The 25,514-nt window shown below is 44.6% G+C and overlaps 1 protein-coding gene across 3 annotated transcripts; it reads right to left on the reverse strand.

Moving 5' to 3' along the window:
* Positions 1–12,385: 12,385 nt before the first annotated feature.
* PRSS23 (serine protease 23) lies at positions 12,386–20,474 on the reverse strand. Of its 3 annotated transcripts, XM_027779420.2 has the most exons (3): positions 18,081–18,427; positions 18,009–18,013; positions 12,386–15,551 (listed from the first exon to the last, which is right to left on the reverse strand). In XM_027779420.2, the coding sequence occupies exons 1-3, from the start codon at positions 18,171–18,173 to the stop codon at positions 14,420–14,422; spliced, it is 1,230 nt and encodes a 409-aa protein (XP_027635221.1). In that variant the 5' UTR covers positions 18,174–18,427; the 3' UTR covers positions 12,386–14,419. The 3 variants fall into 3 exon arrangements, with proteins under 3 accessions (XP_027635221.1, XP_055658721.1, XP_027635220.1); XM_055802746.1 differs by lacking the exons at positions 18,009–18,013; positions 18,081–18,427 and adding an exon at positions 20,320–20,474; XM_027779419.2 differs by lacking the exons at positions 18,009–18,013; positions 18,081–18,427 and adding an exon at positions 18,494–19,359.
* Between the last annotated feature and the right edge of the window lie 5,040 nt (positions 20,475–25,514).

Below are 25,514 nucleotides of genomic sequence, written 5' to 3' on the forward strand. Positions count from 1 at the left end.
TGCTTTGGGGTTTGTGCTATATCTTGCCTAGCTTTGGAAAGGTCACACATAAAGGGAGAAAATGGCTAGTAGCTAAATGCTTCAGAAAGCATCTCAGAGGAACCACAGGAAGGAAAGGATGTCTTTTTTGTGAAGGTCCCGAGGATCTGAGACAGAGGCGGGCACCTACAAATGGCACCACAAAACCAGGAAAACCTCTTTGAAGGTGGAAGCAATTTTCCTGTTCCCAAAGCAATACAGAAGGGATGTGGTTGAAGTAGGTATGCCTTTGGGTGAATGTGGTGGTTTCTGCTTGCCTTTGATGTGGCCAGAGGATCAGAACAACACCAAAGGTGGAATGAGATATGAAGCACAAGTTTCCTGACTCCAAGGTGGTTTCCAGAGCAGGTGGTGTGAAATCGGGCCATGTGTCCAGAGTGGTGCAGCTAGCATAAAACAAACCCTCCTTGCAAAGAGAGGAAAGGGGAAAGGTATGGAAAGTAGGAATGAAAAGTAAACTGATAAAATACAATGAAAAGATGCAAGGCCCTGTAAATGAGTAGAGCTAGGCATGGCCGATCGGGGGGCAATTTTAATTGGGTTTTTTTTTTCAGTGCTGCATTTAGTTATAGTTTCCTTAATTTATTTGGCCCTTGGCACAGTAAGGCAAGTGGCTAAAGGAAAGGAGTGATCATGCTGGGGCCCATCCCAGGTCTGCCTGGTGGTTAGGGCTTGCATTTTCATTTGAGGACTTCCCAATCCTCCAACACTCAACATCAATGACTTTCACTGGATCCCAGAAAATCAGAGCAATTCTCAGAGATGGGCAGAAGCCCTAAAGATTTGCTGTGGAGCTCACATCTGACTCAAATCACTTTGAATTTTAAGAGGAAACCAAGTGTGTTCCAGTCTGACCTTTTAAATCTATCTATAGCACTTTGATGTTGCTAGACCATCATCTGAGCACCTTCCAAATTTAACAGTTTTAGCTGTGGGCTACATTTCCAAAACAGGAAAGTTCTGCAATCCTGTAACTGAGCTAAGAGCCCTCAGCTCCTTTTAGAGACAATAGAGAGAAACAGTATTATTGAATGATTCACCTGACCTATTTTAAACATCAACTTTAGGGAAACTTGAATCGTGACCTACAAAATGGTTTCTCCTCTCCATTGACTGCGAAGAAGTGTTTATCACATCATAGACATCTGCATTTAGTCAGCCCAAATTGCATCCAGAGAAACTAAAGCCCAGACTAATTCTCTTTCTTTCGTTGGAGTTTGACATTTAAATGTCTTCCAAATCTGTGTGTGGTTATACAGACAGGGAAAGTAAATCCAGGTCTGAATTCCAGGCATTATCTTCCTTCTGGGTCTGGTGTAAAATGAGAAATAGTTTGGTTTTAGCTTCTCTATCAGTTACAGCTAAATTCTGCAAACAGGCCAATATGGTTTGAGTTTTTCCATTCAACAGAGCATAAATATCCCCAGAAGATCAAATCTCAGTGTTTCCTCTGTCTTAGAAATCTTGCCTAGAATTACATTGTCTGATCATTCAAAACTTAATCTTAACTCTAATTTGTCTCAAATTTGCACCACACCAAATCTATCTAAAATCATAACTATCTGATTATTTTTCTTCAGATATTTACATTTTAATCTTGTCAGAAAGCTCTCCTTCTGTTTGAGTTGCCATCCTCCACCATAGATTAAATGAAGTAGTACAATAAGGTGAAAATGGTTTATAGGATTTCTCTGTAGTCATATACAGTTACTAAATTTTGCAGTAAATTTATCTTCTAACTCAACTAAAAGATCATACTTCCCAGGGGGGGAAAAAAAAAATCATCTTGCCTTTCACTTTCCTTCCTGCATGCCTCTTTTCCTCCATGCAAGTTTTCTCCCCTCTCCTAGTTGAGCAACTTTTCTCCTTCACTGGGGATAGAAAGGGAGTTTCCACCCACTTTGACCTGTAACCAAACCACAATTCCCATAATGAGGAAACAGATGTCCCGTCCATCTTTCACTTTCTTTTTGCTTAAAACTCCTTCTACTCCAGTCATTCAACTACCTGTGCAGCTCTTCCTGTCATTGCCTTCAAAACACTTTGAGCAGCTCTAGAGCTCTCGACCTCTCCTGTCTCAGGTCCTCTGCTCCCTACCTCCCGTCAGCCCTAAACTACAAATCAGAGCTCACTGACTCTGGCTGTTATTGAAGTTTCCTGCTATTTTCCTTTATAAGATCCTGGTTAAAGTCCTAAGATCTTGGCAAACTCCAGGTGTAAGGTAGTGATGTTCCTGATGTTCAGCATTCTGCTGACGTATTCTTGGAAACTCCACTCACTCCTGGGTTGAAACAAGAGTATGAAAGAGATTGTTGCATAGGTTAAAAACCAAAACCCCCCAAACAAACACACTCCCACACAAACACATATTTTGGGTAAAAAAAGATGTTCTAGTGCTGCTGGATTTGGAAAAGCAGCTTATATTTTAGCAGACCAGGTGTTTGCAGCAGCTGTGTTTTTCTTGTTGTTTTCTAAGTCTGCCCAAATCAGACCAATCTCTAAGCTCTCAGGAAAAAAAAAAAAAGAAAAACAACCAAACACCCACCTATATTTGCTCTACAGAAGCTTCTTCTGTGCAAATAGCTACTGTCAGGATATCTTTCTCTCCTGTCTCTACAGGGAGATGAGGAGCCAGCTCAGATCGCTGGTGATAGGAACCAGCCCAGGTGAAGGGGTACGCTTAAAAAGAGGAATAAAAGCCAGAAAAGAGGCAACTGGCGGTGGAAGGAGATGGAGACTGGACTGAAAAGCCTGGTGAGTGAGACTGGGAAAAAGAAGGTTGTGCATTCACTGTCTTCTCCAAGGAACTTGCAGCTTCAGTTAATGTTTCCCATAGGCAGGGGAGGTGTATTTCCCATTGAAATAGTGCAGGGGTGGAGAAGGGTGCCAGTGTGGCACATTCACAGCACACCTGTGTACCGTGACCTCATGACTTTAGTCTCTAACGCTTTCTTTTTTCCAGCTGGATGGGCTTTTTACTGATCTATCGATCAGCTCCTCCCTATGGTAGACAGGCTGTCTCCAGGCAGAGGTCCACTCTTACCAGCCTCCTGGTCTAGCACTTTTATAGACACTTCTTGACTTTGACCTTACTAGAAAAAGCTCTTCGTGTTTGGACAGTCATCAGTCAAAAGAAAGAGCTGAACGTCACCTACCACCTGGTGGATAGACATGGTCTAGCAGCTGGATCCCACAAGACACAAATCCCAAGCAGTTTAAGAGATCACGGTATTGTTTTGACTTGGTACCCAGACCACACAGCAGCTGGTGGGTATTTCCATTTTTGATGTAAAGACAGTCCTTGGGCTTGACACTGTGTTTGACACAAAACAATGATTTTGTTTGTGAGACAAGTGCCTGACAGGAGGCTGTGGGCAGGTGGAGGTCGGTCTCTTCTCCCAGATAACAAGCAACAGGACAAGAGGAAACGGCCTCAAGTTGCACCAGGGGAGGTTTAGGTTGGATATTGCGAAAAAATTTCTTCACTGAAAGGGTGGTGAAGCATTGGAACAGGCTGCCCAGGGAGGTGGAATCACCATCCCTGAAAGTGTTTTAAAAATGTGTAGGTGTGGTGCTTAGGGACATGGTTTAGTGGTGGGCTTGGCAGCCCTGGGTTAACTGTTGGACTCGGTGATCTTAAAGGTCTTTTCCAACCTAAGTGATTCTATGATTCTGTAAGGTTGCTTCCTCATCATTTGCGCCTTTGTGATAATTTGGACTGCATCCAAACATCTTATCTTCCTTCCTTTCCTAGGCTGGGCTTGCTCATGCCCATTGGTATTTGAAGAGTTGTTCCACACGCTAAAGGAAACGGAGCCAGCTTTGTTTCCAAGCTGCTATTACTCACCTTCTTTATCTCTTAGCTAAAAGCTTTAATGGAACTGTTTTGCTGCAGCATTTGAGGTTGGAGGCTATGAAAAACTTCAAAGGTATTTAATAGTAGCTTTGTCACAGATTTTATAAAAAAGACCACATAGTTCGATTAAAAGTAAACTCTGCTCACAGTACTGGACGGAACTCTGCTGATCTATTTTTACAGCACCACAAATAAAGCTGAGGAGAGGGGGAAATCCCACTGACTAAACAGGACGTGCGGGAAGGATGGAGCATGTCTCCATCGTGTATTATCCAGGTACTCATTAACTCTCTGATAACCAGTTGAGACAACACAAAGTGGAATGTCTCCAGCACCAGATGGTAGTGATGAGGAAGAAAGAGGAGTGCAGCAGACAAGATAAAACTTGGCAGGAAAATATACAGAGGAATTTCTGTTCATTAGGGCAGAGATTGGAATCTGAGAGCCCTAAGTTTAACAATTCCTTTGTTGTCAGGAAGTGTCTGAGAAGTATAAGGACAAAGATAACTCCCATCCCTGGCTACATAGATGGCCCACCCTCAAAACCCCCAAATACCTAGTGATGCAGTTTCTGATTTAGCTGAAGCGATGCAGTATCTGTGGTGTAAACCCATGCTCCAGGTGTGCTGCTGACCAATGTGGGTACCAGATGGATCCCCATAGAATAGTTTAGGTTTGCAATCTCCAAACTGTTCCAAAGTTTATAAATGGCCCACGCAGCTTTAATTCAAGGTTGATGTACATAGATAAAAATTCTTAATTAAACACTACTATCTTTCTCCAGTGTGTCCCAGAGCATTACAACATAGCCTCATCCTTTGCCACAAAGAACATTCTTTTTAATATTTTTTTTAATAATCAAATACTTAGGCCATAGTAGTATGAAAAGTTTATTCTTTAGAAATAATCAATTACCTTCAATATCTTTCTGTACGCATGAAAGTAAGGCACCGTAATGAGGAAAGCATTTTCTCAAACTAATGAAAAGTCTCTCTTGGAGTGAAGCAGAGGAATTGTATTGACAAGGATCCCATATAGGCTTTCATACACTCACTGTGTAGATAGATAGATATTTTTGGAATGCATCTTCTGATGCTATATCAGGGCTGTTATTAATTCTGTCTGTCATTTTTATTGAAAGCCAAACAAATTGCATATAGTGTGTGAAGAGCAAATGTAAAACTTCAGTGGCAAGTAGCGCAAGAATTCCCAAGATCAAAGCAAGCCATGCTTTCTCTTTTACGTGCCTTTTAATATACCATGTTCTGCCTTTGGTAAGAACATTGAGCAGGCACGTATCATGCACTAAGCAGCAACAATATGTGCGGAACTCAGAAGCTGCAGACTTTGATTTCCGTGTTGATTAAAGAATATAGTAGCAATGGTATTTGGTGTCCTGTGAAGTGTTGTAAGACCTAAAGCCACCATATGCATTAAATTCAGAAGGATCATGTGAAATAGGTCACTAAATCCTGCAGCCTGTTCCCATTTCACCTTCAGCCTACAGATCTTTCACAAAAGCAAGTGTGCATTGCTGGGCTTATGGTGTCCTGTGGCTTGTCCCTTCAGTAACAGTGTTTCTGGAAAAATAACGCACTTGAAAGCCAGGGACTACAGCAAAGGTGCCAGTGTTTGGTACAAACATAACAAAAAGTCTCCCTGCACATCAGTCCAGAGGCTGCTATTCTGCCTGTATCACAAGGGAAGTCATTGTTATGGAAATCTGGGAGCAGCTAACAACAAAGATGAGTAAAACAAAAACAAACCCCAAACCTAAACCCAAATAACCCAAAAAAGAGCTACAGAGGTACCTTAGCCAAACCTTAGAGCGATCAAACAGGATTTTCTCAGGTCACATGGGTACATGGCTGTGGCTGTTGCATCATGATGGTGCTGGAAACCAGAAATCCCAGCTGGGTGCCAAGCAGCCAGGACTGCCCAGGCTGCTCCCACTACCCTGCAGTGGGGGAAACAGGGGTCCTGGCACCCCCCAGCTCATGCCAGGTCACCCCTGCGTGCTGGAGTTCCCTCTGAGGCTGTGGAAAAGGCGAGGCAGTGATGCAGGGAACCATGTCCCTCTCATCATTGGCAACTCCAAAATAGTGAGGGACTCTGTGACCTGGTGCTGATGATATTCTTAACTTTGATTCCTGCTTTAACTCTTCCATTCAAATATGCAAAATACCTCATAGCCCAAACAGAGGATTTCTACTAATGCTTTCCATAAACTGACTTCACAGACTGTTTTGGTAATCTTGCCAGATTGCAAAAGTCAAAACTGGGAGGAAAAAGAGGGCAACACTATTTTTTATGAGGCAAAAGAAAATATTCTTCTATTTCCAGATGTCTCACAGCCCTTTCAAGTGTAGAGGAAGATATTATGATAGCAGATTTTATGATTCTTGGCTTCAGAATCACATCAAAATTGTGCTTTATCTGACATCAAAAGAATGAGCTGTTTTATCATCATGATGATGCTAAAGATCATGCGTCTGCTCAGATTAGTAACAATGCAAATAAGGCAGCTATAGACAATTAAAGTCACGTTGTGTCCTTAGGCTTTATCTGTGGTTTATCAGCTTTCTAAACAGTCAGCTGTATGAAGGAAGAGAACCAACAGAGTGTTTATGTTCCAGATTAGAGCTTAATAAAAATGAATGCATACAACTTTTTCCTAAACTTGAAACCTAGATACTTTTGAGATTTTGTCCCATAAAACCCCAGTTATCTTGATATTATTACACTCAAAGCTATGGCCCAAAACTGTAATCTTAACTGATTTTTTCTGGTGAACATTGAAATAGAGATTAAAGTGATCATGATGAAATAGGCCATCTATTTTGCACATCATTTATTGCAAATTCTTAGCATTGCTCAAGCAACAGTTTAATTTATAATAATTGGCTTTGGCAGACCCCATCTAACTGGATTTCAGCAAAGCAATTGAAACAGTGCCATATAGAGAATTATTAGCAAAAGGGTCTGGCTGAAGCAGAGATAAAAGGTGCTGAAAGGGGAACAGTCAGGGTAGAGGGAGGTTACAAGCACAGTTTCTCAACCATCACTCTTAGCCAGTCTTAACTAAATACATTCACCAGCAACATTTGCACAAGAAGAAGGAGCACATTAATGAAATTTACTGATGACACAAAGCTGGGAAGAGCAGCAGAATGTCTCACAGGAAGAACTCAGGGAGCCGATTACTGAGAAATACCCTAAAGATATTTCATTATACAAAGCTTAAGATCATGTACTTAAAAGGGGATTGTGTTTCCTGAATGAGCTCTGGTGGAAACAAGAGACAGAAAGTCTGTTTTTATGGTGAAGCCTGGGAAATGTGAATTCCTAATCCGGATGCCTCCACAGTACCTACCAGGTTGAGTCCAGCCCAAGCATGGTTCGTAGCACTGGCAACAACAGCACTGGCCGCAGGTACTTAGAAAAAATACAGGTATTTCTGGGTACCTGTTTGTAAACAGTTATTTCATCGGTACTGTAAACTGAACACATTCCACAGCTTCTTTCAGGTTATTCTCTCATATTTTATCATTTTTCCTGTTAAATAGTTACTGCCCACAGAAGGCAGGTGGAAGGTATTGAGTGGCTCATCCATACAGGTGGGAGCGTGGCAATCCCCCCTCCTGCTCAGCTGCAGCCAGAGACATCTCTGGGCACGGGGAGGAATCCTGCTGAAGCAAAGCTGCTCTCCTTCCACCTGCAGAGCTCACCCGGTCTGTAACCCTTTACTTCAGGGAAAAGATGTTTCAGAGCTATCTCCACAGCCAATGTGTTCCCAGCATGAAGGGTTGCTTTCCCCCCACCCACACGCTCTGGAAAAGCCTTTCCTGTGCTTTCATTGCCCACAATGATCCCTTAGAAGGGCTGGCTGGAGAGAAGTGCTCCCACACGACTGGTGACATTTAAGCCCTGTGGCGGATCCCTTGGTGCACAGATCCTGCTCCCACCCAACACAATAGCAGACTTTGGTGGGTGCGGGATGAAGCCCAGTGTGACATTTTCTTCCACCCCACGCTTCTTTGCTGAGTGAAGCTTTTGTGAGACAGTGGAGGCCAGAAAACCCCTGTTGTTCCACCTGTTTCTGTAGCCTATGGTCCCACGGTTGGGCGACCCAGCGCTGCAGTGGTGCGTAGCTCCCCACATGCTCTTTCCCCTACCAACAAAGAAACAAGCTTCTCTGTTCTCCATTTGGAATGGACAAAACTGCAACAAATTCAGATAAAACATGACTTTGGGACAAGAGAATTTTGTTGAGTGCTGTTGATAAGCCATAGTATCATCTTCCAAGCAGTGATGCCATCCTCTTTCCCACAGGGACCAGAACACCACCACAGGAAAAGTTACTTGAAGCAGGGCCTGACTGAAAATTCATTAGAAAAATTACCTTTTATAGTGATTCACAGAAACTGAAGCTTTGTTGAAACATCCTGATTTCAAACAAGTTTTTATCAGAAAGGTTTCTTTGTCCCAGGTGGAAATTTTTGGGCAAAACCAAAACAAGTGCCACCAGCCTGTCCCAGAATGATCAGAACAGCCAAGCCATTTGTTGGTTGCATTATTGTTTTCCCTCTTTGGAGCAGGAAAGCACAAACAAACCAGGTGAACAGGTTTTCTGAAGTGCGTTTTATTGCCTCATTTTTAAGGATCTCCATTCTTTTTCACCACAGGAAGTTTTCTGTTCCAAGGATGGGCAGGAATAGAAAAAGAAGGTTGGAGACAGTGGGAAAATACTAAAAAGGATTTTCTGGCTAGCTCAGGTTTAAATTCATCTAAACCACTCCGTTTAAACCTACCCCTTTCTGTATGATGGCAAATATATTTCAACTTCAGCTTGGAAGTGGGACTTTATGTTAGACAAGCCTTTCATAAACTTTTGCAAACGTGAACATTTTTGTCCCCTTCTGACCTACCCATAGGAGTAAATACTTCACAGGTAAGGGGATGCAAAAAACCTCATCTATATCATCATCAAATTAACATCTTCATGTATGTAACCTGTGGAAAAACACTAAATCTATGATAATGTGGCATAAAATAGGAAATTGTTTAGGGTAAGATGGAAAAAAATGTTACACCTTATTACTGTTGTCACTCCAATAAGAGCTAACAACCTTCATACTCCCATCATAAGTCAGTATTTCATGAACACGCTCTTTGTATTGGAGTTGGCCAGGATTTCCAGAAAAATACACCCTTCTCACCAAATCTGCATGAACAGTGATTTCCAAAACTGAAATGAGAGCAAATGAGCAAACGTCAGTTAACAAGTATCAGATATTTTGATTAAATTTGCTATCTAAATGGAGTATTTTACATCGTGATCATTTGCTTGGTGAAGTAAAAGAAGTATTTAACTTCTTGTAGATCTCCCCTGATGCATAATTATCTTTTAAATAGAATTAAAGTGGTTTTATTTAAAATGGTTAAAACCCCCACATTGTCCATAAAAGGCTTGCAGATGAACATTCATTGTATCCCTTCGAGCTACAATCGTTTAATTACTGCTGGAGATCTTTAGATTAAAAAAGGTATGAACCTGCTTTATGACTCAACTTATTCCCATTCAGTTCAAAATCAATCCACACCCAAAGCATCTCTGATAATTTTATCATGGGAATAATCAGTGTTGATAATAGTGTTGGAGGCACGCTAGGATTTTTCTCTTCTCTTTTTTAAACACTTACCTATAAAAGCCCATGCTATATTTTACAGCAGGCACAAAGCTCATGCAACCTAATAGTCACCGTGTAAGAGAGGAAAAAACATCTTCTGGGTGGAAAAGATCACGTTCCTAATTCTAAGATCACTGACACGCTTTTCTTGTGTCCCTATAGACAAATCACAGCCTAAACTTCTCATATGTGCTGCACACTGGCTTCAGATTTGGTATTTATGCACTCCTCTTAAGAGGCTTAATTTGCTTCAGCTAATAAGTTTTTCTTCTATACGTAGTAGAACAGGGAATGGAAATGAACAGTTTTGTTCATAAAACCCCCATACACATGCACATCCATACATGTGCATTTATACACAGCAACCAATTCACTAGGAATTCTGCTCCTGTAATACAAATCACATTGCCCTTGAATTCTTCGCTGCTCTTCTCTGTCCACGCTTCCTTTTTACTCCAGGAAAGCAAAGAAGTTTTTTACCCACCCATCACACTTTATCCACTCTTTGAAAGCTTCTCTTCTCAAGGCCTGCGCATATTGCATTGGCACGCTACCAAAACCTGCTAACAAATGGCAGATTAAGTGGAAACCCAGAAAAGAATTTCAAGCATGTATTATGCTTGCTTGGAGTTCAGCGTGCAACTTTAAGACGAGGGCTGCCCTCTAAACAGGCAGGCCTGGGAATTTAGTTGCAAAACAATTACAGATGTAAGGAAAATACCTTTCCTCTGAGAAGGAAACTTGATGATATTCTGCAGTCTTCAGTAGGCTGAGTTCACTGTGTGCTCTGGAACAGCTCGGCATGGACTGTGCTTTCTCAAGACTTCAATTTCCACCTCCAGCACTGTTCTCAGAGGGAGTTATATCACATTAACTAGAATTTTTCATACGTCAGCCTCTTCAAGACGCAGGAGCAGATTCTAACCCTTTCCATCTGCAACTGAAACAGCCCCTCCATACCCATCTGCGGTCCTGCCTTAAGGTTCAAGAAGAATGAGGCACTTGATTCAGTTCTTCAGATCATTGGCAGTCATCAGCAGCAGGACAACGACATTTCTAGTGTCATGCCTGTATATAGTTTAGCTCCTTGTGCTTCCTTGATGAGCTATTTTGGCTGCCTGGCTATCTCTCTAAGAGTTTAAAGTTCTGGTTTTAAAAGAGCCCTCTTTACAGCATCAAAACAAATAGACTCAGAATGCTATTTCCAAACCCACCTAGCAGTGGCCCAGCCCCACTCTGAATGAATACACTGCCAAAATTACCACCAACTCAGGTGAGCACAGGTGAAACAGTGTTGAGCTTGAGCACAACAATTCTGTCTACATTGTATGAGATTTCATTTTCTTCCCAAAACCAACCTGGAATGTTTGCATAGGGTACACAGTAGAAAGAGACTCTCCCACCCCTGATTACACTAAACTTGCAGTATACATTAAAAAAAAACAAACAAACAAAAAACCAAAAACACCACCACACACACACACAAAAACTTGCTCACATTATTCTAGCTCATTTGCCTTCTGCACAACTCTACTCTGCCAGTCATCAAGAGATGTACTTTGCCCCCCGTACTCAGCACCGGTGAGGCCGCACCTCGAATCCTGGGTTCAGTTTTGGGCCCCTCACCAAGAAAGACACTGAGGTGCTGGAGCGTGTCCAGAGGAGGGCAACGGAGCTGGGGAAGGGTCTGGAGCACAGCTCTGATGGGGGGCAGCTGAGGGAATTGGGGGTGTTCAGCCTGGAGAGGAGGAGGCTCAGGGGGGACCTTATCGCTCTCTACAGCTGCCTGACAGGGGCTGTGGGCAGGTGGGGGTCGGTCTCTTCTCCCAATAACAAGCGACAGGACAGGAGGAAACAGCTTCAAGTTTCACGAGGGGAGGTTTGGATTGGAGATTAGGAAGATTTTCTTCACCAAAAGGGTTGTCAAGCATTGGAACAGGCTGCCCAGGGAAGCGGTTGAGCCCTCATCCCTGGAGGTATTTAAAAGCTGTGTAGATGTGGTGCTTAGGGACATGGTTCAGTGGTGGGCTTGGCAGTGTTAGGTTAATGGTTGGATCTGATGATCTCACAGGTCTTTTCCAACCCAAATCATTCTATCATTCTATGAAAAGACCTTCGTCTACAGTCTGACAAGCCAGCTGAGAATATAGGACCATGGATAGGAAGTATGTCTAATAAACCAGGACTGATGTTCTCAAGCCTGCATGATGTAATGTGCACATTCAGAGATCAGGAAAGTTGTATGGGTAGCAATTCCCAAATCAAAAAGTAGAACATTTCTGCACTCCAGTGTTCCTCCAAAAACTGTGGGTCTCACTGTTGGCCTCAGAGGAACTTTCTTAGTATATCAACTAAAAGAAAAAGAAGAGTGACCTGATTTATGACCTTATACTGACTGGTTCAAATTCCTCCATAGTTTATCAACCCTAAAGTTAATAAAAAGAATGTGACTTTTTAGTCTAATAGGTTATTTTCAGCTCTAACTAATCCGAGCTCGTGATTGGCTTGGGAACTGCAACAATCATACAAAAGCTAAGATCGATTACTACCATCCAAAGACACAGTGTAATTAAGCCTACTAAAAAAAAACCAAAACAAAAAACCAAACCAAACCAAAAACAAACAAACAAAACAAAACAAAGACTTTTAAGAGGTGCGGACAAAAGAAAACTGAAGGAAAATAAACAGCATTGTGGACATTAATTAATCTGGTTTGTATCTGAATGTCTTTACAAACAAGTAAGTGAAATGAGACTGGAAGTGCAACCCAAGTATAGCACAAATACAAGAATGTCTGCACTGTAATTCCATAACTTTTCTTTATTCACTGTGATACATTCAAACAAAAGTGCTCCAGATAACAGCCATAGAGTAAAGGAAATTAAAATAAGAAGGCAGAAAAAGACCATCAGATACATATGGTGATTATTCATATTTCAAAGCATTAGTAACTGCTTGTATCTGAGTGCACCAAAAGCCCATGAGGGTCCCTGTTTTAGTATGCTGCACCTATAAAAATAATAATCACAGGCAGCTCTAGCAAAAAATGTTTTTCAGAACTAGAGCCAAATCCATCACAAAGATAAAGCACCATCAGGCATATGTTTACAAATGCCACAGTAATTAGTAGGCTGTAAGAAAGGCTTATCTGAATTAACATTTTCCTTGTATTTGTATAGCACAGGGAAGCTCTGTTTAAATTCATTCCTTCCCAGATCTGCCATTTCACACCAGGGACGTGCATTTGCCCCACAACACCAAGGGCCATGGGCAACTTCATAAGCTTCAGGGGACAGTGACAGATGGATGGAAGAGAAACCGGAACTGGAGCCAGTGTCTATCCTCCTATTTAAAAAAATAATATTGGCATGGCAGCATGTACTTAACCGTGTTACTTCAATACAGTGGCACAACCCATCTGAGAAACACTGTACAGATTGACTTCCCAATGCCATCTGCTGAGCTACAAGTATTTGGCTGGACTGAATTTACCTACAAAAGACAGTTCTTGGTTTAAACTCCAATTCTGCTATAGGAAAAATATAAGTCACTTATCTATAAGAGACAACAGAACATCACTCCATAGCAAACTCAGATTGCACCCTACAATGTGGCTCTATTTCAGCTGTAGAATTACTAACTGTGCATTTGCCAAGAATTATTTGTAACTCAACAGTTTGATGGGGAGGAGGATTCCTACTCCAAACATCACAAGAAACATAAGTCAAGATGCCGTACAAATTACGCTGTCACAGGGGTACAATAGAGAGACATTTATAAACTAGGGTCCCTCTGCCTGGTGTATTTTTAGGTAGAACAGCATGGGTCTTCAACAGAAAGGGGAAAAAGTCAGTAGAACCCTTGTCCTGCTCTCCCCTCTACCTGCTTTGCAGGCAGCAATTCAGATGGCCAGCAAGACCAAAGACAGGCTTCCCCTCCGAAAATGTGAGTTGCTGACACAAGATTTTCCTTATAAAGATCTAAGTAGCTCATAACGGGAAACAAGCCTCTGTCCCCATACGCTTTCTGTAACAGTATACTCATAGGTGTCCTGCTAGGTGTAAGGCTATACCCCAGCTGCTATAAAGATTTAATCCCGTGTATGATTTGTTTCCCAAAGCAGGGTGCAATGGCACTGCTCATACGACCAACATCATCTTCATGGTCAAGTCCTTGCAACTGCATGGTCAAGGTCTGTTTGCTCAAAAAGCATTTTTCTTAACTATGTTACTAATAAAGTCTCAAATCACTCAGGCCGAAAGAAGTGTTATGCACGCTATTTGTGTGGCATTCATCTCCCACAGCACATGCCTTGCCCTTTTCACACTCCCGTTCTCATGCAGGAACACAAAGCTGTAATGTTTGGGTTGCAAACACCATTAAATGACCCTCTTCAGCCCCCAACAGCATAGAAATATTTTCTTTTAAAAGTTCAGATCAAAGCATTTCTACTAATCCTAGGATTTATTAAAACAAACATTGTAGGCATGAGATAGTCAACAGCGTCCCTTTTATAAGATTCTTTGGAGACGGTTCTGATTTCATACTGTTTACTGATCCGCCCCTAATTAATCTTCAGTTGCTCAGCTGCAAATTCAGCAAGTCCACCTGCTCCTTCCCCACCCAGCTGATGTTCCTTTCTCCCCAGTTTCGAGCTGCAACGACAGCACCACACAGCCCCTGTCCCAAGAACGAGGTGGATTGCTTGAAAAGCTTTGTATCACATCGCAATGTTACAAGATCGTATCACACACATTTGCAGCAGAAGTCTAGCCTTTCCTCAGATGAGTAATTAAAACCAGTTATTAAGTGCTTTCAAGGAGTTTCATTGTCTTTATCCTTCCCTGCAGTCAAGGTAGTTGCCTTTGATCCAGTAACAGATCTGTGCGTATTTGAGTGGTGTGATGCGAACAGCTACATTGAAATCCTGTGGGGTGCCATTCATGTCCACCCACTGATGGCCCGAAAATATTCCAATAATTTTACGCTCCCATTTGTGATTCTGCCTCTTCCACATCCTCACGTACACCCCAGATCCACTTGCACCTGGCTGGGCATCACACTGCTGGTACAATAGGTCATATGTTTCATCTTTGACATCACAGAAACGGTAAACCAGGTTTCCCGGACGATCATTGTCATAGCCAGAGAAGTGAATCCTCCCTCCAGGCAAGTTTCTTGCTGGTGGGCTCACACCTATTTTCATAAACTTTCTTTTATGAGGCTTCTTCAGCTCCAGCAGGGCATAGTCATAATCCATGCCAATGTCATTGGCATTGCCTTTGATCCATCCTTTGGGGACATGTGTCCGTTTCACTCGGATCCACTGGAATTTCATTTTCTCAGGCATTGCCGAGTTGGTGATATTGGCCCCTTTGCTGCCATCTTTCAGTTTGGGCTTTAGGAACCCCACCCGCAGTTTCTGAGCTCCTTTGACATAACTCTTGCCATCATGGATACAATGAGCGGCAGTAAGAACGTGCTTTTCAGCCACCAGCGTCCCCGTGCAACCTGTAGACAGCTTCACCGATGTGGAGAATGGGTAATTCAACAAGAAGTCTTTCCCAAAAATGCTAAACCTGCTGTCATAGCCATAGATCTGCCTCTTAGTTCGAGATCTGCCTTGAGACCCATCGCCGCTGTTGCTCAGAATATATATGCCCACCTCAGTTTCAGTGAGGCTACCATTAGCGTACAAGGTTTCATAGGACAGGTAGTTCTTCACTTCTTCGTAAGTTGGCAGCGGAGAACTTTTGTGGCATGCTGGGCCACAGGGCGATACCACTTCCAGTCTGGCTTCAGCATCAAACTGTGGTTTGTCCAAGTTAAGAGTAGACTGTGGCAGGATAACTGGAACTCTGTAAGACGGCCAAGTTGGCTTCCAGTGAGAACTGGAGGGCATCACATCTTTAGCAGCACACAAAAGGAGGATTAAAGTGGACAAGCCTGCCATTCTGAATGCCGGTCTGTGGAAGACAAAAGGAAGTCCGGTTATTCACCCAGACATGTTGCAGGATTAATCTACCTTGCTAAGTAACGGCATGCTGACCAAGTATCATATAATAAGGGTCAAGCAATTTGAATGGAGCCAACTATCACTATGTACTGCAGATTTCTCAGTGTTAAACTGGCGCCTTAACCTGTATCTTCAAACAAGCGTCCCAGTTTAACACTGAAACACAGGGCGTTTAACCCTTAGGTTGTGCTGAGCCACCAACCCCCAGTTGACATCAGTGGGAAGTTATGGTATTTGTCTTCACAAAGTGTAAAGAAAAGTCAGACCCTGTAAATTCCTGCATTCAGAAACCATAGCTCCTGCAAAGAGCAAATGTGTCTGTCTTCAGCTAGATTACAGCGGTCTCTGAAAACTCCCACCTACTCCCTGACTCTGCTGACAGAGGTCCTTAAATCACCTCACACTGTTTGCTGTCTTAGCCAAAGACATCAAGCTGATGGTAGGAACAAGTGGGTAGACAAAGAAGGTAACCTGCACAGAAGCTGGGTTGCAGAACATGACCACACAGGAGACTCGCTTCCCCTTGCAACTCATACCCAAGGAAGGTTTCTGCTCCACCTAGCATTCACTCACCCCTAGGCGTACATGAGAAAGAATGATAAGATTACATGAGGGCAGCTAATGAACTAAGTTTACAACTCCTGAGGGAATTTTCAGTTAACATACTGGCTTATTCCTTTACAAACTCAATTAATTAGAAATGCAAACCGACTCCCTCTGAGCACAAGGAGGCAAATGGGACTGTAAATGTGTTTATGAACCACAGGCAGAGTGCCTCGGACTGCAGAGAACAGCGTGCACTAGTACTGTGTCAAGAAAATGTGTAACTTTAGTTTATTTGAAAATTAGCCATACAGCTGAATCACTGCAGGAGGTATTGCACCCTGGGCAAGAAGGCAGGCAGGATCTCCCTCAGACAAAGATTATTCAAACAAAACTTCACAATTATGTTGAGCTTACACATATTTAAAACCCTGCTGAGGTTACACTGATCACAACTGCAGGATCATTCCTGAAATACCTCAAACGAGTAAACCAAAGCAAATCATGCAGGAGATGACCACAGCTGTCCAAGAAAAAAAAAAGAAAAAGCCTTCTCTCCAATGCTTTTTGTAGGAATACTCCATCAGCAAGCTGCACTGAAAAAGACTTTGGAAGCTACAGACTGCTAAAGTCCAGAGGTGTCCAACTCAAACATTGGCCTTGGATTCTTCCATTGTTGGTAGCATCCTCTTTGGGAATGAAGGCTATAATTAAAGCACACAATGTTCAAAATATTAATTGACCCGTGCAGGATATCAAAACATTTCCATTCCAAAAGACAGACATAGATGAACAGAGCTGACGTTACTGATGCCCACAGAGGCAGGTACTGACTCTTCCAGAAGTGACCAGGCATTCTGTTGGTTAATTTTCTCATTAACAAACAGGACATCTTTAAAGGGACATACCCCTTTTCTAGAAGGGTTAAGCTCTACAGAATGCATTGCTTTATCCCTAACGGGCAAGTCATGCTGGAAAATACAGGCCACTTTAAACATGAATCAGAATTGCATCATTTTGGGTGTCCCAGCTATTCAAGGAAAACCATCAGCTCCTCTGGCTCCTTCCACGGCAGAGATTAATATTGGATGTGGCTGGGTTTTGCAAGCTATGAAATGAGGTAGTTTCATGATGGTAAGAGGATGGCCCAGGGAACACTTGCTGTATTATCAAATAGACTTGTTGTATAACACTGATTAGGAAAACATAGAAAAAGAAGGTAACAGGGGCAAATGATACCACTCCGTCCCCACAAAGACAATACACAATAGCATAAGTTAGCCATCCTGCTTGCAACAGTGAGGGCTGTACACAGAAATGTTTACTGGTTTCCCAGTTAGAAGCTGAGAACAGACTAAAACACAGTTATGCTGTGCATCAGGTAGCAGATCCCATCACTAAGAGCGTGTATTTATAACCAGTCTGCTCTCATCTGCTTCACACCAGTTACTCCCACAAATTACATTTGAAGCTTTCCTGATAGATGGAATCTCTAAACTGCACCACTCATGCCACTTGGATCTAAAAATCATTCATGCTAACTGAGCCAATGCTGGCCCTTGGCTGGTTTGTTTAGCTGGCAGGGGAAAATTAGAAGTGTCTTGTCAGTTGTTATTTGCACAAGCAGGAAGATTCCCTCATGCCTGTCAGCACAGCGACCTGATGAAGGGGCTTGCATGCCCAACAACTTCTCTCCTTTCTCGGAGAGCATCAGCCGGGCTGAGAAGAGAAATTACCTCTCCCTGCAACCTGCCCTGCCGTTATCTCCCTACCATCCCCACTGGAGCAACGCCAGCGCTGGAAAGGCAGTTTTAGACAGCAGAGGGCGGCCGCCCTGTGAAGAGAACAAGACAGGGATGGGGACTCAAGCTGGTCCCAAAAAAAAAGCTTCAGAAGACGGTATCTGTCTGTGCTGGGCTCTGTAAGTGGTACTTACTCCATGTCTCTGAGTAAGCCTTCCCACACACGCCCCTGTGGCTTCTGTGGTATGATTGCATTGCAGATGTATGGGATAAAAAAGCCTTTTCATCCGTTACAGAACATTTCTGTTGTTTAAAATGTTATTAAAACCTAACAGGTTTGAGTTTATACCTGACCATATAAGCTAAACAGTGCTCACAAACCAAGGCATTTACTGAAGACTTTGTAGTTACATCTTATCTGGAGGCATAACTGGTACTAAATCAGCTCTGGGCTGCAATAAATAGAATAAATAAGCCTCAATTATAACAACATAGCAAATTAGTGCATAGTACCTCTTTCTGTGTAGATTGTTACTCTTTAAAAAAAATAGTTAAGCAGAAAAATAAAGGAATTGTAAAAGCAGTCTGAATTTAAAGAGAGACCTACCAGTTAAGACTCTTCTTTCCTTTTCCTTTCTCTTTTGCTTTTTCTTTAAAACAAAACCAAAATGCTGCAAGAAACAGGGTTAACACTCTCTGTGTTCAGCTATTTACTCATGGGTTACCCCGGAAAGATATTCTCTAATCGAACAAACTGGTTAGAAGCGAGTACTTCCCGGAACGGCTATCACAAAATGATACTCAATGAATTACAACATGCTGCCCTACTGTAGTACTGCTCTTCTGTTTCTATTTAAACTGTGTCATAAACTCAATCCACCCTTTGACTCGGTACAAAGCCCTGCTCCGATATCCAGCCTAGAAACCCCCTAGAAAGCGGTTTGTACATAATCACACTTGCTAATGGCATTAAAATTGTTTAGAGAAAGGGAACAGTGACAGCTACCCTGGGGCTCCCCACGCTGCTAAAACACTCTGCAGACACATTTTCCTGCCTGCTACGGGCATTCACGCCTGGAGATAGATGTTAGTGAAAGAAAACTGCCTTGTTCAGGACTGGCATGAATCATTTTCTAGTAAGCAAGTAATTTTTCTGGAAGAGTTCACTACTTCAGGGGTGGTTCTTGTAAGAGATGGTTAAATAACAACAGATCTGGGAACATGCAGTGTGAAAGCCCGTGAAGTGAACAGTCTCCATTACATTCTGAAATGAAGAAAGTTTTTCCACAGTGCTGGAAGTCAGAATGATTAACACGGTTAAAAATAAAAAATAAAAATAAAAAAAAAGAAGAAGGAAGCCAAGAGAGTAAGAGAGAAAAACCTGCCTCAAAGCAAATCATAAAGGTGAGCTAAATTACTGTCACTGGCGTGCCAAAATACCTCTGCTGCTTTTCTTAGTCACAGAACTTGTTAAAACATAGCAAACATAATTGAGTCGCGCTTTGAGAGCTGCCGAGGTCTGGCTGCCACCAGCACCCTAACACCGCTGCCGGGAGCGGGGTGCGGCGGCGCTGCCTTCCCTGCCGGGCTGGGGGCCGCGGGGCGCGGTGCCTCGGGGAGCCCCAAACCAGCTCTGACACCGGCAGCCCCCGGGCGGCCGCTAACACGGCCCAACGGGGATTTTGACACGCGTGTCAGCGCCACACGCCCGGGCGGAGGAGAGGGACCGTGCGGCGTGTTCAGCCCAGCCCCGGCGGGTCTCCTCAGGGAGGCGGCCCCGGGCTGTGCCGCCACCTGAGCGGCCGGCAGCGGGACCCCCCCGCCCCCCGCCCCCGCCGGGGCAGCGGGCCCCCAGCCGCCCCGCTGAGGAGACGGTGTCACTCGTTCCCCAAAGCCAGCACACTGACTGATGCTCTGCCTCAGGGGGGTGAAGCACAGGACCGCAGCGGCTCAGCCGCGGAGCTACTTCTGACGCTTCCCAAGCGCGAAACGCAGCGAAGGCGAATCTTTGTATCCCCCGTTAAAGTTATCACCGGGAGAGGCGAGCGGCGGTGCTTGCCGCCCCAGCGGCGGGGACCCGGAGCGGGGACCGGCGGGGAGAAGCCGCGTTACCCCTTTTTGTCTGCCCGCCGGCGGAGAGGCGGTGCCGGCTGCGCTCCCGTTGATGAGAGCGGCGTTAAAAATTAAGCCTCTGGGCGCCGGAGGGCTCGCCCCGGACCGGGACAGCGGCTCCCGCAGGCCGCCCGGCGGCAGCGCCCGGTGCCCCGCAGCGCCGGGCTCCCCTCGGCTCTGCGCCCGCCGGCAGGTGAGGCGCTGGCCCCGGGGCACCGAGGGGCGAGGACGGCCCTCGCCATCCTCCCCGCCGCCTCTTTGTCCCGCGGGGCGACCCGCACCCCGCGGCACCCCCCGCGGCCGGCGGGACCCGCTACCTACCAGCTCCCCGCGGCGGCGGCGGCGGCGTCTCCGGGAGCCGCTCAGGCAGGTGGCGGAGCCGGTCCCATCCCTCCCGCCGCCTCCGCGGGGCTCGGGGGCGCCTCCCCCCTCCCTCCCGCCGGCCGCCGGCCCCCAGAGGCGCGCTCCGAGCGGGGCGGAGCGGCGCGGGGCGGAGCGGCGCCTCCCGCAGGTGGCTCCCGCCGCCGCCGCCGAGCCGAGCCCGGCCCCGCGCCGCTCCGCAGCGCTCCCGGCGGCGCCCTCTGCCCCACCGCCCGCCCGCGGCCGCGGGGCGTCCCTCCGCGCAGGCCTCGCCCCGCAGCGCAGCCTGTGGCACAGCACCCCCGCTTCTTTCCTCGTTTACTGCCATTGCCGTTTATCTGCTGACGAAAACTATAGCTTATTCCGCGTCCTTGCCTTCACGCGCGGTGTCCCGCCACTGCAGGCAGCTCAGGGGGTCGCCGGCCCCTCACCTCAGGGGTGGCCAGGCCGCCACGGCTGGGGTGGCAGGTTTCAGGGAGCAGTGGTGGCACCTTCGCAGCCCCCAGGGCACCAGGCTCTTTGTCCCCAACACCTGGGTCCCCATCACCTGGGTCCCTTCTCAGAGGGTCCCCCGGTGTGGGGTGAACCCCTGGGGTCCCTTCTGCCACGGCAGGGCACAAGCTCCAGGAGCTCTGTGGCCTGTCGCCTATGTTCCCTCATCAGGCAGATATCTGAATTTGTCAGGCACATTCTTTGCATGGGTTTTAATTACTCATCCTTTTTGAATCCTTATAATGACACCTGGCAAGAAAAGAGGAAATGGGGGCCAAGAAGGCAAAATTCCTGCAATGTGTTTTAAGTCTGCGAGAAAAATCCACAGAAGGTTTTGCCAAAACTCCCAGCTGATCACCATTACCCCAGAAAGGAAATATAAATTTCACGGGAATCAATTTATTTGCTGCCTTCTACTGACCTCTTCACCCCACTGCTACCCTTCCAGGGGACCAGGAGACCTTGCAGCATGGCAAAAACTCTGCCTCACACATGGACCCTACATGAGGAGCTGAGATGTTAACAGGATCTTGCGTTCTTAGATGTTATTTTTCTAATTTTCATTTACTTGGCCCTAGCACCAACCCCATTTGGGCCTGAGGAAAGGTTTAACAAATGGTTGGAAAAATCGTAACAACCTGGACAAGTCTTTCACAACTACGAATGATCAGAGGAGAATTACGATGTGAGGGAGAGGTCCCCGGGGGTAAAGGGCAAACGTCTTCAGCAGAAACACTGCTAGAGAACACAACCGGTGTCTGGGGGAAGCTAGGGCTGGTGACACCAGTTCAGCTGCTCTTGGGCCACCAGGGAATGGTCATGCAACAGCAAGGAAGACACCTCGAGTATCAGTAGGCAGCTAACAAGTAAGACTCCATCAGCAATGCCATACAAATCACAGATGCCTTCCTTATCTGGACTCTGCGTCTGCTCACCTCCTGATTAAATACGCAGTCCCACCGCTCAGGAAGCTCTGCCCTGCACACCTCTCTCTGCTGTTTTGCGTGGATGGAGGAGCTGGTCCATGTCTCGTAGAGGGTGGAAGTGTTGTGGGGTTTGGTTATGTAATGGGAGTCAGGGCTGCAGCAGCGGTCCAGGTGGGCTCTTGCTTTCCATGGGCATAGAGCCTCTTCTTTCACAACTGCCATGTGTGCTTCAGGGCCTTCCCAGCTTTCCTCTCACAGGTCTTCCTAGGTGTGGTAGATCACCGCACCAAACAAGGCCTCTTGATCATTTTTACTCTTCTGACAAAGTACAAATTGCTCAGCGGTCACTTCTACGTGACTGCAAACCCTCCACTGAACAATTCTCTATATGTCCCTTTCCTGCTTTATCTCAAACATATCCGCCTTCCCGTATCACACTTCTGTTTTCAAGAGTCTCAGTGGGAAGAAGGAATAAATATCAGCACAATTTTTTCCTTCTTTGTATGTGTTCCCCGATCTTTTATTTACAATGACTGTGAATAAATTCTGACTGGCACAAATTCAAATAGATACAATCCTAAAAGATGTGACACTGATAGAAACGTTTCCAGCAGATGAGGGGCAGAGGTGCATGACTGCTAAGTTACATATGCTGGGATTCACCTCACCTAGCTGTCGGGCTTTGGGATGCCCTGGGCTATCCATGATACAATACAGACCACAGACCTTCCCTGCCTGGAGCAGCAGCTGAAAGTCAGTGCTGGGAAAGATGAAGGCACCCCACCCAAAAAATGCCTATGTCAAAATCCATAGTTAGAGATATCCCACCACACTTCTCATGGCTGCCTGGTGTATCTCTGTCTTCCTGTGACTGAATGCTGTCTCTCTACTTCTGATTAGAGGAAAGGAAAATCTTTTTTTGTGTGTTACGTTTGCACAGCACCTGCCACCATGGGGAGCTGGTCCATAGCTACCAGTTTGCGGTATTTTAGTTATGCAGATTATAAGACATCATGTGCCTCTACGTGCAACAGATAGATGAACAAGAGCCACAAGGCTTGGTGTCTACAGGACTCCTCTTGAGAATGAAACCTTGCAGCAAAGTGTTAGGCAAAACTTCCTTCATGTCAATAGGAGTGGAGAAGAATGTTTAGTTTGAACTTTAGTTACAAGACATTTGGTTGCCATAAAAACTTCTACAGTTTTATAATTTTTATGGCATACATTGAACCATAAACTCAGAAAAGGTAGTTCACCCAGCCTATCTGAACGCCTGTCTTAAAAAATGAACTACTGTCCAGTTCTTTCCAGCAGCTATAGACAAAATCTAATGCTTTAACTTTCTAATTACTTTCTAATTCAAAAGAGGAAAAAAGTACCAATTAAAGATTATATTCCCCCCACCCACCCCACCTCCCACCATATGCATAATTCTTAAGAAACAAGAGCTCTGGTGAAATTGGGCTGCACAAGCTTTTTTAAAAAAAGAGTGAAGTCCAAGATCGGAGTGTTACTGTGAGCCATTGTTGAGGCAAGGAGCAGTAAGTGACAATGTAAGTAAGGGTGAAGAGGTATTAGCTGTACTATATTGTCAAGTGATAACACACATGCTGACTTTTCAGCACCTTGTGAGTAAGCTGAAAATGAAACGGTCTACAGGTGGGAGACCTAATGAATGGCACTGTCAGGAGATAATTTCTCATGGTTGAAGAAATCTTTTATTCTGCAGGGAAGTGAAGTAACCTGACATTATGGGCCTGTGCCAGATTCTGCTGCAGACAATGGAGTGATTTCAGAGGCCACTGAGTCTGGAAGGAAGAATGACAACCTACAGTTGGCTGAAATGAGTCCTCCTATTGCTCACTGCTGATTTAATGCAGCAGAAAAGGCCTTGGAGTTCCCCACTGCAGTGGCAGCTAACCAGCACACTCCCTCTGCCTTCCCTGGAACAGAGACCTCTGCATCACAAATGCCATTTCTAACTGCAGGAGGAAGGAGTTAAAGGTGAAGACACTCTCTATCCCTTTGGAAACAGTCTATTTTGAAGGCAAGGACGGTGCTGACTGGGACTTTGGAGAAGCAAGTCCTATCCTTATCTCTGCCCCTGCATCATTGCAGGACTTCAGGAAGGCTCTGCTGCCTTGGTTCCCAACCTGTTCAATGGCTGTGAGAGCACGTTCTGTCTCAGTGCAGTGGTATGATGATAAATACAGTGGTGACTGTCCCACGACTGTGGGTGCTGTGGTGATGGGAAGGGGAAGGCCAGACATTTGCCTCAGAGATGTTGCAGCATAGGATGATACCACCCAGAGAGAATAAACTCTTTTTTCTTGGGTTTTCCAAGACTGTGGATGGAAAACAGGTGGTGGGGGAGGCACTTATTCCTAGTTCCCAGAAGCAAGATGCTTTTACTGTCGTCTCTTGAAGGAAGCGTGTGAAGACTGAGAATGTGAGCTGTTTGGTTTACAGAAAAGATTGCCAAGTGGGAAAACTGACAGCTGAATGTATACAATGTCCTTCCTGTGTTGTCATCAGCGAGTGTGACACAAGGGGAGTGGTGTGGAGGACTCTAGCCTTGGAGAGGATTCCTCTGCCCAAATAAAAACAACCTCTTCAAGTTCCTTTTGCAGGCCTTTAGGGGCTACATCAGAGGGCGATTTACTACATCCTAAAATAGGATGTAAGATAGGCCAGACAATCACTCCTTAAAAGCACTCATTTCCTTCCATTGTCAATCAGGAAAGGTTAAATCTAACTTTTTGATGCCTACAGTTCCATGAAGTGAATCCCACTTGGTGTGTCCGTATTCCTCCTGGGTGATCAGGGGTATTTGAGCATCTAGTTGCAATTCATCCTAACAGAGGAAGGTTCCTACTGCATAGTTCTACCTGCAGACATAACTGTGCAAACAAAGAGCTTTGCCTGAGACAACTCAAGCTTTACAGAAACTTTCTGAAATTATTGGAAAAGTAATCAACTACTATATAGGAAACACAAGGGGTAACATTGGACTGAAAATATAGTATGTTTAGGAATATTTCGTAAGGTTTCTTTTCTCCCCACAGAATTCTCAGTTGAAAGGCTTATTGGGATTATCTGTATCTGTCAGACATGGTATGGGATTCTCTAAATATCTGATTGAAATAGAGTATATGATGCAGAAAGTTTTGATCAAACTATGAGATGCATAGAAAGAAGAAAATGAGGAAGAATATTTTGAATTCGACTTGATTCAAAATTCACAGCTATATGTATATTATATATGCGCTTAACTATACAGATCTTGGGAATTACTGCTGAAAACATTTCTGTCAAGTGATATTTAAACTAACAGTGCCCCTTTAATTTCGTGGTAGTGAAAACTTGTTGAAATAAAACAGGCATCTGGATTTGCTCCAGCAAGACTGAGATTCTTGTGAGATGCTGTATCTTCACCATTTGGATAAACAGCATATCAATACAGTGAAGTAATCCCAAAATAACACCTTAAAAATAAAACATCCACTGCAACTGCACTCCCTGAGAAGTTCAGGAATTTCCTGAAAAAGGGAATCATCAGTGTTACGCAAAAGTGGATCACATTCATCACTACTGTTTTTGTTTTCATGCTAGCCTGTGCCTATCTGCTGGGCTTAGATTCTGCTGTAGGTTTCACTGCTCCGTCTAGTGGTTTTGAATCCACTGTGTACTCATATAGGAAGAGTGAACTATAACATTTTATAAGTGATGTTTGTGACC

The sequence above is a fragment of the Falco peregrinus genome, chromosome 4, assembly GCF_023634155.1.
Source record: "Falco peregrinus isolate bFalPer1 chromosome 4, bFalPer1.pri, whole genome shotgun sequence".
Taxonomy (NCBI): Eukaryota; Metazoa; Chordata; class Aves; order Falconiformes; family Falconidae; genus Falco; species Falco peregrinus.

Bases quoted from the DNA above. Each gene is read 5' to 3' on its own strand.
- PRSS23 (XM_027779420.2), bottom strand. From the start codon at position 18,173: ATGAAAAGGCTTTTTTATCCCATACATCTGCAATGCAATCATACCACA.